Source organism: Malaya genurostris, chromosome 3 (genome assembly GCF_030247185.1).
Source record: "Malaya genurostris strain Urasoe2022 chromosome 3, Malgen_1.1, whole genome shotgun sequence".
Lineage (NCBI taxonomy): Eukaryota > Metazoa > Arthropoda > Insecta > Diptera > Culicidae > Malaya > Malaya genurostris.
The window spans coordinates 815,945-835,113 of NC_080572.1; the positions used below are offsets into that span (position 1 = coordinate 815,945).

Below are 19,169 nucleotides of genomic sequence, written 5' to 3' on the forward strand. Positions count from 1 at the left end.
ATTCACTTGCCCCATTTACAGCCAACTAAAAGTGTTCGACGAAGCTCTGTACCGGGCGTCAGGCTTCTTAAATTCGCGATGGCGAATTCGGTTCTGTCCGTGTGTAACACCAGCAGCTCGTGTATATCAAATTCCTCCACTATCAACGGATTTTATTTTTAGAAAGCAAAAGAAAAAGGCCCTGTCATGGACCTTCTTCTCCTTATTTTATCGAAAAATACATACAGCGTTTAGCACTTTTTCATACATTTTCATTCTCGTAATGCGTACTAATAGTCTTAAGAATCCAATATTCAGTTTTAAGAAAACTTTTGTGTTTAATTTAGCTATAGGAAAAACTTTTTAATGAGCTTAGTTTACGCGCGCACTACTAACCGAGTTGCAAGTCACGGACAGAAAGAAAGATTATCCTCATGCCGAGCCTTAATAAAGCAATAATTATTCGTGAGCGGAACTGTCCGGCCGAATATTGCCGAATCAATGATTAAATGACATGTTCCTAATTTGCGTTTCATCCCTGCCGGATCGTGTTCCAGAACACAAACGGTGTAGAGGCATTTCGATCTATTATAGGATACCTTTTGATGAATTGGTTCATTACTGTGATCAGAGAGAGATGACTCTCTCCTGAAATATCCCACGAGACAGGCCATCGTGAACCCCTGTCAAACCAATACATGTATGCTATAGGCCAAAATATGGGTAACTAAGAACAAACTCCTATAAATGTATAGCAGATATTTAGCTTGTGGTAGAGGCACAAGTAGCAGATGGAACCAACGGTTACATTTCAGGTGATTTATACAAGCATTCCGTTTCTCTAGACCCCAACGTTTCTGTTTGATATTTTTTTGAATTTTTTAAATTTATTGGTGGTTGTTCAAAGTGAAAACTACGATTTGCACGAAAAAATCCGCCATTTTGTAGCTGTTAAACCTTCCCTAAGTAATAAACAACGAAAAGGAAAACGTTGGGGCCTGGTTCTTTATTTGTAGAAAGTGTGTACAAAATTTGACGACAAAATGGACACGGACTTTCAAAACCTGCTTTCGAGGAAAACGCGTTTAAAGGTTTTTGTCTATAAAAATCAATGAAAACAATTTATTACTCCAGGGTAGGGTAAACTCAACCAAAGGGTCTAACATTTTCACAAAATCATATTTTTTCTTTTATAATTTACTAAGGAGTGTATCGAAAATAAGCTATCCACATACATTTGTGTTGTACGCATGTATTTGTGATGGTTTTTTATGCTCAGATCACATCATGGTGTGCCTTTGGCTGTCAGCTTTCGTTTGTTTACTTGTTTGTGCGGTTGAAACTCTGCGTTTTCAAAATGTCGCGTATTGAAAAGGAAGTGAAAATTAAGGTTCTGGACACATGGCTAAGTGAGAAGGTTATTATTATGCGAAAATTGACGAAGCGGTTTGGAATTCATCATGCCAGTGTTAAAACCATCATTAATAAGTTTGGGGAACACTATTCTTTGGATGAGCTACCAGGAAGAGACAGAAAACCCGGTGCTTCCTACCCGAAACTGGACCAGAAAGTGGTATCTCTAATCATGAAGAACAATACGCGATTTGGTCTAAAAAGCAGAAACGAGCGTCGGAATGATCCAGCGTATCAAGAGGCGAAATCACCTGAAGACCTACAAGAAGCAGAAAATCTCGAAACAAAGTGTAGAACAGAAGAAGCGAGCAACAACAAGGAAATTGTATTCGCGTCTTTTGCAGTGTCCGGATACATGCGTTTTGATGGACGATGAGATTTATGTAAATGAGGACTCAAACACCCTTATAGGTCCACAATACTTTACTGTCGTCGTTGGGGAGGTTGCGAGCGATGCGGACAGGTCGATTCAAGTGGAGAAATTCGGTCGAAAGGTACTGGTATGGCAAGCAATATGTACCTGTGGTTTGAAGTCAACCATTTTTTACACTACCGGAACTATAGATGCCGAAATCTATCGATCTTAGTGTCTCCAGGAGAGATTGCTGCCTTTATATAAGAAGCATAGTACACCTTCACTGTTTTGACTGGATTAAGAGTCGGCTCACTATGCCAAAACAACTCTCAATTGGCTTGCGGAAAAGGGTATACATTTCGTTGAGAAAAGTATCAATCCACCAAATTGCCCTCAGCTTCGACCCATCGAACGTTGCTGGGCCATCGTGAAGAGGGTCTTCAAGAAGACTGGTAAGGCAGCTGGGAACATGCGGGAGTTAAAAAAAATTTGGGCTCAAGCGTAAAAAAAAATCGATGTAACACTTGTCCGAAACTTGATGAAGAGCGTTCAATCAAAAGTTCGTAAATTTGTGAAGGAATAACTTAAATTTCATCCGGTTTTCATTATGCTCAAGTTTAACCTCGTACAATAAAGGATCAATTTTTAGTTTGAATAAAATGTCGCTTTTTATCATAATTTGAAAGAAAAATTTGTGGATAGCTTATTTTCGATACACTCCTTAGCGGACCCCTGCTTACTTCGTAGCGCAATAATAACGAACGGAATCTGACAAGCTTAGGATCGTTTCAAAGCTACTATAGGGCCATTGATCAAGTTTGAAGATCAAATGGCTGTCACTTTCGGTTCCGGAGATAAAATGACATAAGTGATATAATCTACGATAATGAACACTGTTCGGAACATTTTTCTCGAACGCGAAGCAGTCAAATGCTGGCTTTATTCGCACTCGTTTATAGAGATATTCAAGATCAAAAACTTATCACTCTCTCAGAGGGTAAATTTTAACAACGTTCCTCATAGTAAAGTAAGTCGCGTTCATTTTGTCGGTTGCGTTGCTTATACTATTATAAGCCTAACAGTAGCTTTCAAACAAGCCTAAGCTTGTTGAAATTGGGTCTGCTGTCTCTGAGAAAATTGAGAGGTAAAAGATTCGTTAAAAAGTGCACGCACATTTTCCGATGTCGTCGAACTGAGTCAAATGGTATATAACACTATGGGTCTCTGAGGCTTCGCTCGTCATAATTTTGGACGCTTATAACTCATTTACAGCTTGCCATAATGATGTCATCCTCTTGTCCGATTTGCAGTACAAACTTACTGTGAGCGTGGTACTGAGCTAGTTAGACTAGCGAGTGGATGACGAAACTGCAAGTTACATCCATTCGCTCGATGGACAGTCGCACAACCCAGTAATTATCCGCACAATTTTCTCGGAGATGGCTGAACCGATTCATACATGCTTAATCTCGTTTGAAAGCAACTATTGGGTTGTGAATCAAGTTCGAAAATCAAATGGCTGTCACTTATGGTTCATGATATATACTGGTATAAGTGACGCAACCGAAAAAACGCATTTTAACAAACTTAGATTTGTTTAAAAGCTACTTTTGAAATGAGAATCAAATTTGAAGAACAACTGGTTATCCCTTCCGGTTTTTGAGATGTAATGGTACAAGTGATGCATCCGACAAAACGCGGTCTCTTCTATGCGTACTTTTTCCTGAAAGTAACCAATGATCAAATTCAAATGTATAGTACTTTTAATCTCAAGAATGTTGTCGAATCACCCAGGTTGGCGGTTCAATGCATAGGGCCTTGATCTTATATGCAATTAGTACTATGGTCGAACTTTGATCTGGAAGGACTCTTAGTCTCAGTGATCAGTGATCAGCACCTTTATTCATTAGCCCTAACAAACTAAACAGTTTTTTCCAGGGCATTCAAAATTCTCAAAAGGTTTTTTTCGAATTAATATTTCGCATGAACACCAATAAGTTTATATGGAATATTAAAACTGTTGCTTAAATATTCAAACAACTTTGATTTGATAAATGAAGCAGTGATTTACAAAAGTTGTACAGTCCTACGTCAACAGTTTGAATAACCCCATAGGGTTATTCAAACTGAAGCTTTAGAAGATTCTTAAAACAACATGTCCTCTAACCAGTTTGGCGTTCATCACTTAGGGATTGATTCCGTATTTGAGAATTCATTAAAAGGAACTGCATGAAAAATTGCGTATATTTCACATTTATTTAGTTGAGCAAATTTCAGCGTGTGTCTGTATTTATGTACAGAACATAGAGGTGTAAATTTGAAAGCTGCAGGAACCTCATGTCAATAATAGACAGATTAAACTTTGCATTAAGGGAAAAACGAAGAAGGTATGGCTGAATTCATCTGTCAGACGGAGTGTTAATGAAAAATTCATTAAAAATATCATCCACAATTTATAAGGGGCGGGTAGGTTCTAACACTTTTGAAAAATCATTTCTTATTTTCTTTATATTTTCTTATAGTAAAACATTTGAAGAATTTTCTGTGAAATTTTCAAGCCTATTGGAACGAAACTCTGGAAGCTATGGACATTCTACGAGGAAGCAAGAGCTTGGTACACAGGCCCAAGATTTCTACTTCGATTGACTTCATAGCTTGACAAAACAATCTTGAAATGTTTCGTTATAATCTTATATATATAAAATAATAGCGAAAAAAGTGTGTGTTGCTAATGTTCTCTGGTACGCGTGGGCCGATCTTCAAATGATTTTTTTTTGTTCGAAAATTGACGTTTATGCGGAGGTTTTAGGTTATAGTACATAAGGAAAATACTTCGGGAAAGTTTTCAATTCAATGCATACTAGATCTCCAATGATTGTTTGGCGCGTATCGAGTTATGCAATGCTGCTGCCCGCTGGAGAGCAAAATATGAATACTAGATTATTAATAAAACCGTTTGGCGCCAAGTTCGGTTATTTATTTGAGTCCAAACGTCTTCAATTGGCCCAAACGCGATTCGAATTATATCAACCCAGAGTATCCCGAAATTTTAAATTCGTCCAATGTACTCGAACCATCCCGTTTACCTTCTGTTTTTAAATTACATCGATTGAACCGAGATTTGGGAACTCATCGACATGTTTTACCTATTCGAATGATTCACTCTCTTGCTCATAAACCGTCAAACTGATTTTGGTTGTATTTTGCTTGAATCATTTGGGACTGTTAAGAGCAGGAAAGAAATACTTTAAAGTGCGAAGTGTACGTGTGTACCTGAATTGGGGAAAAATGTTGAGATCGAATCAAAAACAATTGTCAGATGGTTCATTTTTACAGAACACTCTACCATTCTTCTTCACTAATCTCGAGTAATCATGAGAGTGGTTCGATTATTCCAATTTAAGAGTATTCGAAATAATTTCCATCCTAAGATAATTTTTGAGCTGTGAGAAATTCACTGGGACAGCTACAGGTACAGAAAAAAAAGAAACAAGTACAGAAGCTAAGTTTAGGAGAAAATAAAGAAGGTACAGGAACAAGTGCACAAAGTACAACACCAAGTACGGAAATTAGGGAAACAAGTATAGGAAGTACTGGCACAATTGAGTGCAAAAAAAGGTACAGAATGTGGAGATGGTACAGATATGAGTACAGAAGTTACATGACCAAATACAGAAAATACTGGAACAGGTACAGAAAATACAGGAACAAATTTTGAAACAACACAGAAAGTACAGAAAAAAGTTAAAAGTTCAAAAGATAATCGCAAGTGTTATCGAGACAACAATTTTGAATGCAAATTAGAAGAAGAAAAAGTTTTTATTTCACGAAATCCAATGATGCCCACTGCTATGCCATTTCAATTTGAACGCCATTTTCTCATCCGTTTAACTTTTCTTTTAATTGACGATAATCTTTATAATTATCTGTAGCGTGAATTTAGAGTTTTTTTCGGATGGTAAATTGTACGCTGCCTGTTTGCGTTTCGGCAATCCGTCGGTTTTATATATTTTGTCCTGTTGTCCGCGATATAAAAAGGTTGGGGCCACTATCATAGAGCATTATAATGATATTTTTCTTCAATAATAATTAAAATTGATAAGTAGTTTTGATTTTCTACAATTCCACTGGACATGCTTAGCACATAAGTTCCCTATTACGAACAAATTCGGTCGAAATCTTGTGAGTTTGTGCAAATCGCCTTTAAAGAAATTTAATTGTTCGTCGGTGCATTGGAATGGCAAATATGCTCCAGCGATGAAATAAATTCCAAGAATGGTTTCAGCTTCGATTCCCAAGCTTTCAATAACTTTAGTATTGAAAGAAGGTAAAATTCGATGTTTAATTTGCCGTTGGACAAAAAATGGCAACTCCACCACCCATTCCGGTAAATCTGTCAAATCGATGAACCACATAATGTGGATTGCTTTTCAATTTGACATTTGGTTTAAGAAATATTTCTGTCACAATAGCAATATGAATTTGGTGAACTTTGAGAAAACTATAAAATTCATCTTCACTCGATTTCAAAGATCGAGCATTCCAATTTATAATATTCAAATAATTATTTAACATCACTGTTAAATTTTAAATTCATTATAATATTATTTGCAAATTTCCATCTGATTTGAAATGCTTCAAAAAGTGATGAAGTCGAATTCATTTGGATGATCATTTGAAAAAGTTGATCTTGTAGGTAGATCATTTTTGATGAACCACATAATGTGGATACTTGGATTTTTATATTTTTATATTAATTGGATTTTTATATTCAATTATATGACATGCACATGCGTGAGAAAGAAAACTGAGAACAAAATTGCAAAGAATTTACAATTTATACCATGATAATTGTTAATTTTAGTGGGAAGTAAATTCAGTGAATTTTATTTTGTATTTTTAATTACACTGCATAATTATTGTCAATTGTCGACTCGTAGAATAGGGTAACTAAAGTCACGTGACAGCGAGGTGAGATTTGTCGAGTCACCTCACTCGACTCGCAGAATAAGGGCCACTGTATGCGGTATGTTCGAAAGTATGTCAAATACGTATTACCGTTTACGTTCGAATCAGTCATACTTTCAAACATCGTACATGCATAAGAGTTACGCCAATCCAACTTTAACCATCCGTTCTAGTACAGACCTAAGTTATAATGAAGAATGTATGATATCATTTGTAACTTGACTTGTGTTTTCGTTAATTTCCTATCACAATGCTTGTTTACGTCCATATCGACTATTCAACGAACATATACTTTCGAATGAATACGAACAAGCCATTCTTGTTTGCACTCGAATGTGTACGAACGCGATTCCTGTGCCAGAGGACAGGCATCGGAGATAGTTTTTTAGAAATAATCCAAGCATCAAAGCAGTGACGAATGCTACATAATAAATAAATATCGTACTCAGGACCAATTTTATTCAAGTCGGTGAATAACATTTTGAAATTAAAGTTTTGTGCAAAGTACATGTTTATTGCATTAGTAAAATCATGAATTTAATATAAATTAAAGCGAGTTCACCCGTGGCGTATTTTCCATAAAGTACCTAATAGATGTGGTAACATTTGATGCGCAAAAATTTTCAACCGCGCATATATTCGAAGGCTCGCCAGAAAGAAACAAGCATTTTACTATGACTGCTATGCTTTCTAAATGTTTTAACAAATTTATCATTTTATTGCAAATCACCTTTACATTCGAAAAGAAATTTGTTGGAAATCGGATAAACTGTTTTCAATGAATTCGAGCGGTTGATTCGCAACATAAAATTGACGAATCCAAACCACGTTATTTCGTCTATTCGTCTGTAAACGAGAATGGGCCTTTTCGTTCGTACGAATGATGTTCGAATACACGTATCGTTCGAAACTAAACAGGCATACATTATAGTGTTTTGCATATGGTTAATTACAAGAATTGGGGTGATTTCATAATGGCTTAGCATTTATATGAAGTCGCGTTCGAATTCATTCGAGTGAAAACAAGAATGGTTTATTCCACGGAACGACCGAAATTAGCTCTGCGCCTAATTCGTATTACTGTTTCTGAATTAGTTGATTTTAACAACAAAATTTCCAAAATAACTATAAAATTAGTTAAAATTGAGAATTTACTTTGCTGAAAAAACTCTTATTTTTAGAGAATGTGTTTAGTTGGTGAATATCCTGGACACAAACCAGCAATATTTCAATCCAACACGAAATTCTCATTGACAACTAATTTTGTTATTAAAATCAGAAAAATTGTTTCTATTTATCTATCACCATCATTACTGAAGGACAGCACAAAGAAAACAAAACTGAAATGGGTATTATTAACAAGTTTATTAGCCAAAAACTCATGAGAAGTGTCAAAGCAAAACAATCCATTAAAAAGCTAAAAAGGACAGTCTTATTGAAACTGCTTGAAAATTGTTTTGATGTTTTTCGCATGTGTTCGATATATCTTTATTTAAATTTCTAAACCGATATGTAAAAATGTCGTAAACTGTTAGTGGAAATCGTATTTATTCAGAATTTGTGCGCACTTGAAGCGATTGTGCGTAATAATGTTTTTACGCGGAACAGTGAAGTGAATTTCGAATGTTTCACTCTAATTGTGATGAAGTTTTTTTTGTATCTTCAAACCTTCCGAGCTGCGCCGTCCGGTGTACTACTTGTATTCGGTTTTTGTTTTCCGAGTGCTCAAAGTTTTCAGTGAGCATGAAGAAAACAGTGATTTAGAAGAAAAAAATTGAAAATGATGTTTATGTTTCGTTTATGTCTTTTTCTCCAATACAACATCGTATTTATACCTGCCAATATAGAAATGACAACCGCGTCTGAAATTTTTTCGGCAGTAGTGTGCCATCTAGTGGCTAGTAGTCATTACGGTGTTACCGTTTCGGTGACAGGGCGCCATATAGCTGCAGATTGCAGAAGCCAATTCAACCATTCATATTGGTTGAAAATAACATTATATTTCTTTAATTCAACTAAAAAATTAGTTGACTGGATATGAAGTGTGCCTTAGCTAAGAAATGACAGTACGTTTAATTTGTGAATTCAACTAAAAAAAATAGTCATTTCAACAAATATTTTATTATTATTAAGGGAATGAGAATAAAAAATCTAAATCAGCAAAAGTTAGATTTTTTTAGTTGTCTCAAAAAATAACTAACTAAAATCAACTAAATTTTTCGCGAAAATGCTGATTTCTGTCGTTCCGTGTCGTATTCGTTCGAAAGTATCCGTTCGTCGTATGGTCGATACGGACGTAAACAAGAATTAGGGTGATAATGGTATAAGTTACTTAACCGACAAAACGCGTTATTTTTGTACCGTTCAATTGATCTGGTTCTAACAGATCAAAGTCACATTTGTAGTGAACCAATTACACATGCTTACTTTGACTCAGATCATCTTCCTGTAACATTCAGACTTTCCCACGAAGCTATAATTAATCCAATTAGTTCTATATTCAACTATCATAGAGCTAATTGGTTGGATTACAGATCACACATTGAAAATCATGTGGATCATGAAACTATTTTAGAAAATTCTGCGGACATCGACACAGCAATTGATAATTTGAATCATTACATTATCGAAGTTAGAAATCTTTCAGTTCCCAAAGCTCAAACTAAATTAAATTCTCCTATCATCGATGACAATCTTCAACTGCTCATTCGGTTGAAGAATGTTCGTCGACGACAACATCAACGTTCTCGTGATCCTGCTATGAAAAACATAGTTAAGGATTTATAAGTGTTATTACAAAATGACCAATATTGAGACGAATTTTGATGAAATTAAGTCAATTATCAGGAAACTTAAAAACATGAAGGCTCCTGGTATTGATGGAATCTTTAATATTCTTATTAGAAATCTTCCCGATGTTGCCTTGAGACTCTTGGTTAAAATTTTCAACAAGTGTTTTTAATTAGCTTACTTCCCAAAAAGATGGAAAAACGCTAAAGTAATTCCTATCCTCAAACCTGATAAAACCCAACAGAAACATCAAGTTATCGATCAATTAGTTTACTTTCTTCTATCAGTAAACTTTTTGAAAAAATTATCTTGTTGAGAATGATATCTCATATAAATGAGAATTCTTTTTTTTACCAGAGCAGTTTGGATTTCGTCATGAACATTCAACTACTCATCAACTTATCAGAGTAATGAACATGATAAAATCAAATAAAATCTTCTGGGTTATCCACTGGAGTTGCTCTTCTAGATATAGAAAAAGCATTCTACAGTGTTTGGCACAAAGGTTTAATAGCAAAAATGTCTGATTTCCAGTTTCCTTTTTATTTGATCAAAATTATTCAAAATTATTTAATTGGTCGTACTCTTCAGGTTAGCTATCAGAATTGTAAATCTGAATTGCTACCCGTACGAGCCGGTGTTCCGCAGGGTTCGAGCGTAGCTCCAATCTTGTATAATATTTTCACTTCTGATCTTCCAAATCTACCCGTTGGTTGTCAGAAATCGCTATTCTGTGACGACACAAGTCTGTTAGCCACAGGTGAAAATCTAAGAGTGATCTGCAGTCGCCTTTAAGGAAGCTTGAATTTTTTCAGTGATTATCTGTCAAAATGGAAAATTAAATCAAATGCAGCAAAAACGCAATTAATTATCTTTCCTCATAAGCCAAGAGCTTCTTTTCTTAAACCAAACAATAATTCTAAGCTCTGTCTAAAAAACAAATTGTTAATTTATAAACAAATTTTCAGACCAGTCATGCTTTATGCAGTACCAATTTGGTCAAGTTGTTGTTCCATCAGGAAAAAAAACGCTTCAAAGGATTCAGAATAGAATTCTTAAATGATTTTGAAGCGTCTTCCCTGGTTTAGTACAAATGAGTTACACAGACTCACAAATATAGAACCATTAGATAGATGTAATGTCACATAATATTATAAGCAAATTCCGACAAAAATCGATGCAATCTTCAATTGAATCGATTCGCTCTCTGTATTAGTTAGTAAGTTAGTATATACGTTATTTTTCCCCATTACACAATATAAGTAGGTTTAGAATTTTCCCTACACAAAAGAATGGCGGAAGCAAATGATGTCTTCATGGTAATAACCTAATCATGTATATAATAGGTCTGAAAAGTCACCACTTGTGGCTGAACACCCAATTTGAATCTCAATAATTTAATTTTATATCATATTCCTATAAATAGTTAATTGTCAATTTACTGTTATGCAAAAAGGTCATTATGCAAAATAACTATTGTGCCAAATAACCATTTTACCAAATTTCGTTATGCCAAACGTGGACGCCCCGTTCTTGGGCAATAAATTTCTGGGGAAAAAGCTTTGACTTTTTATATGCTGGAGAATGCTTTTCTGGGAAACAGTATTCTGGAATAATGTACACTCTGTTAAAATCGGTTCAGTCAGCCCTGAAAAAATTGAGCGGTAAAATATTTTTGAGAAGTGCACATACATATATGCACATATACACACAGATATTTTCCATTCTCGTCGATCTGAGTCGAATGGTATATAACACTATGGGTCTCCGAGGCTCCGTTTTTCAGATATTCGATTTTTCCAGCAATTCTAATACCTTTCTATAGAGAAAGGCAGTCATAAACAACAATATCACAGTTGCACGCGGGAATCACGAAGCTCCAGGAATCGGTCCTCATTTCGTCACTTTGGTCGTCCACGGCGTCATTAGTTGCAATAGTCAGCAATACGGCTCAACTTATACTCACTGAGTGATTTGGGGTTTTTAGCACACAAATTCAAAACAAAGAAAAAAGGGTACACAGAGGTATTTTAGTTTGTTTGATCCCGCACAGACCGAGGAAGGCAGGGTGAATTTAGGAAGCATGTGTCACACATTCGAACATTGAATGAAATTGAATCGCAAACTGCCATATCATTTCTATTAGCAGGAAATTGGTTCCGAAAAATAGTCATTAGTGCTTTAAAATTGAGCCTGTGGCGTAATTTTTACCAACGTTTTTAGTGATGGGATCCGATTTAATGGTACAATTCATTTATAATTTGTTCGTGTGCTTTTCCAATTTCATTGACAATGTTTGGTTTACTTTTATTTTGTTTTTTTTTATATATACAATTCATGTAAGTGCCATGGCTTGGGTGCTACCTCTGTGCTACACTCTTTTTCCCTAGAACTAAAAAAAATATGCTGAACCTGAAAAAGGAATATTAAAGAGCACATTTCGGGAGGAAAAACAAACATCCATCTTCAGTAATAAAGTATTTTATATTCCGCATTCGTTTTGTTTCCACATTTTTTCTCACTCAACTTGGACGTTTGAAACGCAAAAATTACTAAGGTCTGCTGCTACGAAATCCTTTTGTCTGTTAAGTAGAACAAACATTTTAAAGCTGTCTTCAAAGGAACGCAATTTAACAATGCCCCTTCGCGGATTGTGTTTCCTGCAAAACGAAGTTGTGAACGAGTTCATGATTCATCTACCCTCTGCCGCTATAATTTATTGTAATATGTTACTGCTGCTACTCCTGTTGCTGTTTGTAATTTGCGTTTAAAGTGTCCAGTTTCGTTTAATTATAACAAAGTTGACCTCACTATGAAAGTAAAATTTCTCTTGCTTTTTCACCTTCTGTATTTCTTTTATTCATACAAAGTTACGCATTATAATTGTTTGCTTACCCTCATTAACTGAACAACAGAAATGATTTTTCCTTTAAATTAACCATAAAACTAACGCTCTTCTACTGCTACTAACATTTTCTCCTTTCTGCTTGTATCAGAAAGTTTAAAATATTTGCATATTTTTTGTTGTAGCGTGGTACAAACCTGTACAAACTATTTACAAAGTTTCGCCAATGCCTCAATCGACAATCGCGTCCTGTCACCTGCTTGTCTTTTTGTTTCGTTTAACAGTAACAACAGTAGCATTTCAACAGTTCCGTTTGTGCCTTGACATATACGCATTAGCTGTCTTCCTACGGTTCTGTTTTTTTTTTTTTTTTTATTTTGATTTCGAATCTAAGCGTGCAAACCTAGAGTTTCATATCACAGAGACCACCCGCTAAAAACACGAGTATTACGTTTTCTCTAACTTTTGTGTTTTGCTTTAAATTACTTTTTCTATACAAGTGTACTGTTCAAATCTTTGCCTAGAGAGATTCTCAATGGTAAAGTTTGTAAAAATGCTCTAAGTTTGAGATTTATTAAAGTTGGGTTGTCGTAACAAAAACTGCTAGTTGATAGCATGTCGAAAAAAAAACAGATTTGATACACTTAATATCAATGCGAGGAATTAAACATGAAAAAATATTGTTTAACGCTAAAAAAACTGATTTTAATGAAATATCTAATCTAAGAAATATTCCGCTCGATCTGAAATTTGAAGTCCAAACGAAACAACCGGAATTATTGAGCTGCTTCAAGCAACTAACGCTTTCGTTTCAACCCAACTGTTTTACACATTGCTGTGGGAAATTTTTCGCAAAACCATCCAGTGGACCCGGTTTGCAAATTTGGAAAAAAATTCTCGAGAACGGGCAGAAGGATTTGGTTTCTAATACATCAATATGTATTCACAATTCTCCACCAATTTGTATTCTACAATTAGATAAAATATGTTTTACATACGTACGTACATTAACATACAGGAAATAAGAGAAAATACACGATCTGGTAGCACCCCGGCCAGCATCTTATTGTTTTGTTTTTGTTCTTACTTATCGAATTATAATTTTCATCTTCCTTTTGAAGGATACTTGCTACAGCACAACTAAAAACGAATAAATCTATTCACATTGTACACTATTTTACTGTGACGGCGTTCGAACGACAAATGAGAGAAACAGGAGAGGATCGAGAAGGAACCGAGGGCTTTTGTTGTTGGGAATAACATTCTAATGGCACAATTTCTCCGCCGTCGAACGATCGTCGGTGGATGTGAGGGTGGTGTTTTCTTCATGGGACAAGCGGTAGGATATTTCTACTTGCCCAACCGCTGGGGGAAGGAGGACAGTTACCACCTCTGTCGCCTAAGATGTAGATCAAACAAACTGAATGCACCTTCGTCCGATTGTTGAGCAGCTGCTGCATGATGATAATAAGACTGTTGCATCATCTGTTGCTGCAGCTGCTGATGGTGTGGATGGGAGGGATGAGTTACAGGGAGACTACTAGGATTTAGGGCAGCCACCGCAGCAGCCGATGTGAGCAAATGTTGAGCCGTTGGTGTCATAATCATACTTTGCTGCTGCTGTTGTTGTTGTTGTTGTTGTTGCTGCTGCTGCGGTTGCTGTTGGCTTTGATGTTGCGATAACTGCGATTGATGCTGCGGTTGTTGTTGGTGCTGTTGTTGTTGCTGTTGATTAGAACCACTAGATGATGGCGTGGACGACGAAGGTGACGATTGATTATGAGTCGAAGGCGAACGAGAAGTACCGGGATAATGAACTTTTGTCGTTTTTGACAGTTGTTGAGATTGTTGTTGCATATGTTGTTGCAACTGTTGGTGGTGGTGATGGTGGTGGTGCAATAGTTGTGATTGCTGTTGTTGTTGTTGTTGCACACTTTGCAACTTTTTTTGGTTGCGTTCTACTTGCAGTTGTAACTCGGCTGCTGCGGCCGCTGCTGCAGCTGCCGCGGCCGCCACAGCTACTGCTGTACTATTATTGCGCACCGAATTGAAGCTGCTAGTGTCACTAGCACTATTATCGTATGTTAAATTATTACCTTCAGAGTCATATTTGCGCTTTCGGTTATCCTTCGTTACCGGGTAGGCCGAATATCGTGGGTCAGGTTGTTGCTGTAGTGGATGGAGCTGTTGCGATTGCTGTTGGTTGTCCGGCTGCTTATGCTGCAGATGTGGAATATGGGAATTAGACATGTATTGTTCAGCTTGATAGATACCATTACTAACATCAGCACTGGCTGTAGCTTGTGCCGTTTGAGATGGTTGCTGCTGCTGCTGTTGTTGCTGCTGCTGCTGCTGTTGGTTTGCAGTAGCAGGTTTATTCGCAGCATTGGCGGTTGCCGTATTTTTGTTAGCTGCATTACCAGAATTTCCGGCCGGCCGAGTCCAAGTCGTCTTTCGATTACTTCTCGTAGCCGGCGGAGGCGATGTGTCGCGTTCGCCCTGTAAAAATTTCAGATAGCTACCCATAAATCCCTTGCTATCTTTAGTTGGAACATTGAACTTCTTGGCGGGTGTAGTGCCATTGTTTCCAGCTGTTCCTGTTGTAGCACCATCAGAGGAAGCACCGAGCTGTTGTTGAGTTTGTTGCTGGTGTGATTGCTGCTGCTGCTGGTGTTGTGGTTGTTGTTGTTGTAGTGGAGGTTGCCTCGTGTTTTCTGCAAGAAATCCAAGTTCTTCCTCTATATTTGGGACAACTACTTTATTGTTGTTGACAGCATTCACGGAGGGTGGTTCGTCTTCGCTGCCACGAACTTTATTCCCGGTTGGATTTGGATGGACACTATCGGACGCACTAAGTAAAGTGGTATAGGTTGGGACCTCGATATTACTTCCAGCAGCGGCAGCTGCCAGAGTGCTGTTTATAATCTCGTTGGGTATTAGTGGGATGGGACCATGGAACGTGGGATAATAAATTGGATGTGGAGGAGGTATAAATGAGGACGAGGCAGACTGGGATATAAAATTACCGCTCGCAAACATTTTCGCGGCTCCAGCAGATGCAGCGGCAAGATTCCACCGGTCGAAATCCAACGTACTCCCATTTTGGGAGGGATCTTTCGGCCCAGGGGTGCTGGTGGTGGTCGTAGAATTGGGCCCAAAATCCCCATTGGCGACACTCGCCACCGGAACTATTCGTGTCGGTGTATCGGATTTTTTTCGTCTCGATTTAGATTCAGTCTTCTCAGGGGTTACCAATGGAGTCGATTGTCGTTCCGGTGGTGGTGAAATTATACTTGGCTGCTGCAAGTTTCGCACTATAGTCATCGGATCATTTCGCTCCTGTTGTGATCGTTCATTTGTACTACGGTGGTCCCAGTGACTAAGCGAAGACACCTGATTGGGACCTGTCATTGGTTCTGGTAGAGCTGATTGTTGAGTGCGAATGATTACCGATGAATATGCAACCTGTTGGGTTGCATGTGGTGGAGTTGGCTGTTGTTGTTGTTGCTGTTGGGATTGAGGCTGCCGGGACAAATTGTTTGACGGCGACCGAGCCGAAGATTGTTGCAGGGAAGACGCTTGTTGAGAGTGATGCTGGGGAGATGGAAGCGTGTTACCCATCGGACTATTGTATATAGAATAGGCCGGACTCATGGGAGACACTTGTGAATGGGAATGGGCCGGTGAAAGAGGACGTCGTTGTATGGTCCCAGATGAGCTACTATAGTCGGACGTTGCCGGTGAGGAAGGTGGCATATTATGGCGAGTTAGTGGTGTTATGGGACCATTCGTATACTGCTGCTGTAGTTGCGCCTGTTGGGATTCACGCTTTGCGTGGCCGTAATCGACGGACTCAGTGCTACTGCTACCAGATACATTCATTTGATTATAATTACTTCTATAGCTACTAGAGGCACTGTTTTGTTGATATTGCTGCTGTTGATTACTACTACTGTTACTGTTACTCCTAGAAATACTACTACTACTACCGTTATTGACACGAATAATAGGACTATTTAATTTAGACGTCGTAGTTGCTACGACTGACGATGAGGGCGAGGAAGCAGAAGAACTGCTTGCTCTTCCGTTGTTGTTATCGGTGATTGAGTAGCTGATCGGTGATGACTGTGGCTGATGGCTGATCACTATATGCTGGCCATCGGATTTAATCGTTGCCGTGGCACCGTTACCCCCCTTCGTCGTGTGCGATGCACTTTTATGAACAACTTTGTTACTACTGTGCACAGGAGACTGGGGAGATACAGTAGGCGGTGGTACTATGAAACTGTTCATATGCAGCAAATGATGCGATTGTTGAAGTTGTTGCTGCTGTTGAGCTTGCTGCAGTTGTTGGTTTACAGGCTGTGTGTGAAGACCTGGTGATAATAATCGGGTTTTTGGATCAATCAGACTGCTGGTTGCTGCTTGATGGGCATTGTGGCTACGAGCCGCATAGACGATGGAGGAATTAACCAGAGGTGTTTGGGATGGTATAATGCGACTCTGGTATTTGTAGTCTTTCGCACTAGCTGTTACGAAAGATGAAGGGGATGATTGTGATGAGGGGGACGAGGCAATGATAGAAGGATTTGTAATTGGGGTAATAACAATGCAGGAAGATGGTGATGTTTGCTGGAGCGAAGACGAACTACCGCTGGTGCCGGTGGAATTGGACGACAATGACTTACTAGCACTGCCGTAGTCCATTTGCTGTTTGTTGGCCTGTTGTTGTTGTTGATTGGAATAGTTCGACAGAGATTCATTTACACCACCATACTGTTGCGCATTGCTATTAGAGTTTGACGATGCAAAGTAGTTTGTGGTGGTTTTAGATGAACCTGCATTGCTACTACCACTATTGACTGCAGGAGACGCTGATCTGGCAGTAGCTTTAGAGGCCAGCTGTGAGTTCAGCTGTTGATTCAAGTTAAAATGTGCGTTGAAGTTGTCATACGTTGAAGTAGCGGGTTTCGACAATGCCGATGGAACTGGACTCGCCTGGACATTCTCATGGGGCATGATACCAAAAGGGCTGGGAAGTTGGTTGTTTCCTTGCCAGGAGCCACTGGTTGAAGTAGATCCACTACTTCCGGCACTTGCGTTAGAAGCTTGCTGTTGCTGCTCGAAAAAGTTGGCGGCCTGAGCTGCAGCGGCCAATGTTTGATGGGTGGTATAGTTATCCCGAAGCACTTCGGAGTCACTGGCTTGTTTCACTGCTGCCTGAGCCTGCGCTTGGGCCAACACCCGATGCTGATTGATGGTTGAACTATAGTGGGCAGGCTTTGGGTTTGCTGCAGGATGGAATAGCGGTGTAAAAACGGCATCATAGCTTACACCAGGTGGCGACAGGAAGCCAGGCGGATTGAATGGACCTGATGAGGTCCCAAGAGACGTTGTATGAGCTGCTTGTAGCAGCAATTGAGACGTTGTCGATGGCACACCAACCGTTGTATTATGGGCAGCTAGTCCGATGTTGCCGGCTGCAGCTGCTGTTGCTAAATGGTGGTGGAATTCACCACCAGCCGAACCCGGCTGTCGAGTATACGAGTACGACCATGGACCTACTGGATCCATTCTAAATATAGAATCAAATCGAAACGAACTCACAAGATGGTTGTTTGCTTATGTGACACGCTGTCTGCGTCGGTATTTCATTCGTCCACACTTGTTTAATGCTCATGTAAATTAATGAGTACTCATTTAAATGGCAATCTGAAATGAAAAGTGTGAAAAAATACGAATTATTATTAACATCAAGAGACAACAACGAGTATATAATTCCCAACCGTGGTCCGTGTTAGCTATGCGCAACAACCCAGTTCTGACTAAGAATCAAAGTTGCCAATTATTTAAAAGTCTGTCTGCGTTTTATAATAATTTTTTTTTACCATCTGTGCTGCATAAGGTGAAAAAATCTTTGAATATGTTGTAGTCAAATATTAAAACCGTGTATTTTTTTTCGGAATGTTTAGAAAGAAAACTAGCAATATGAATGTTTTTTGAAGAATCTGAGAATATGGCACACCTGATAGAGATGTTAGCTACGGCCAGAGAGGCCACTTATATTGATTTATCTGAATTATACCGATGCTGACTACAGACTCTCATAGTAACAGACTGGCGAATACTATCTCTTAGTATTAGATTGCACAATGACAAGATAAAGGTTTATTAAGCAACGGACAAAAATAAAACAAATTATAATGGAAATGTTTTGTGCAGATATTTGATAATAAACACTAAAATACATTTGTATTCTAATTTGAAACCAATTGAACAGATATTCAAGGAAGTCATGCCATCATGAAACTTTATTTTCAGACTTAGAGTTTTATGACCTGACTTGACATTGCATATTGGGCGTTGGATTTCCACGTCAATTTGTGAATTACAATATAATTTTTGTTGATAAAAAAACTATCAAATTTCGTCGTTAAATTCTCTTGTGTGGGCGGCAATGACTTAAGAAGATATGAAGAATGAATGCTCATTAAATCTATTTTTCTATGACCATAATCACTTGGAATAACATCTTTTACCATCTTTTTATTGTAAAACTTCCATTTATTATTGAAAACAGGTAAATACACATTATATGCAAAGTAATAGAAAATTTTTAGAAAGTATCTGGCATCTCTGGCAACGACAATCAGTCGTTTAATCGAGTAATCGATGATAACCAAATGTAACTTAATCGATTAATGGATTATTCTACACCCAAAATAAAATATCATTGGGCGTTGAGCCTTTTGGTTGTTTATTTTTCGTCATACGAAATTAAAGGCTTGAATTCCAGCTTGCATGTGCCTGGCGGATTTC

At 38.0% G+C, this 19,169-nt stretch overlaps 1 protein-coding gene across 6 annotated transcripts in view; it reads right to left on the reverse strand.

Moving 5' to 3' along the window:
* Positions 1–19,169, reverse strand: part of LOC131439289 (homeobox protein 5-like) — a 60,013-nt gene that overhangs the window by 12,764 nt on the left and 28,080 nt on the right. For 4 of the 6 annotated variants that reach the window (XM_058610129.1, XM_058610127.1, XM_058610126.1 and 1 more), the window contains exon 2: positions 14,447–18,062. In XM_058610129.1, coding sequence (XP_058466112.1) covers positions 14,447–17,924 — 3,478 coding nt within the window. In that variant the 5' untranslated portion in view covers positions 17,925–18,062. The remainder of the gene's footprint in view (positions 1–14,446; positions 18,063–19,169) is intronic. The other 2 variants (XM_058610130.1, XM_058610128.1) reach the window with 2 other exon arrangements.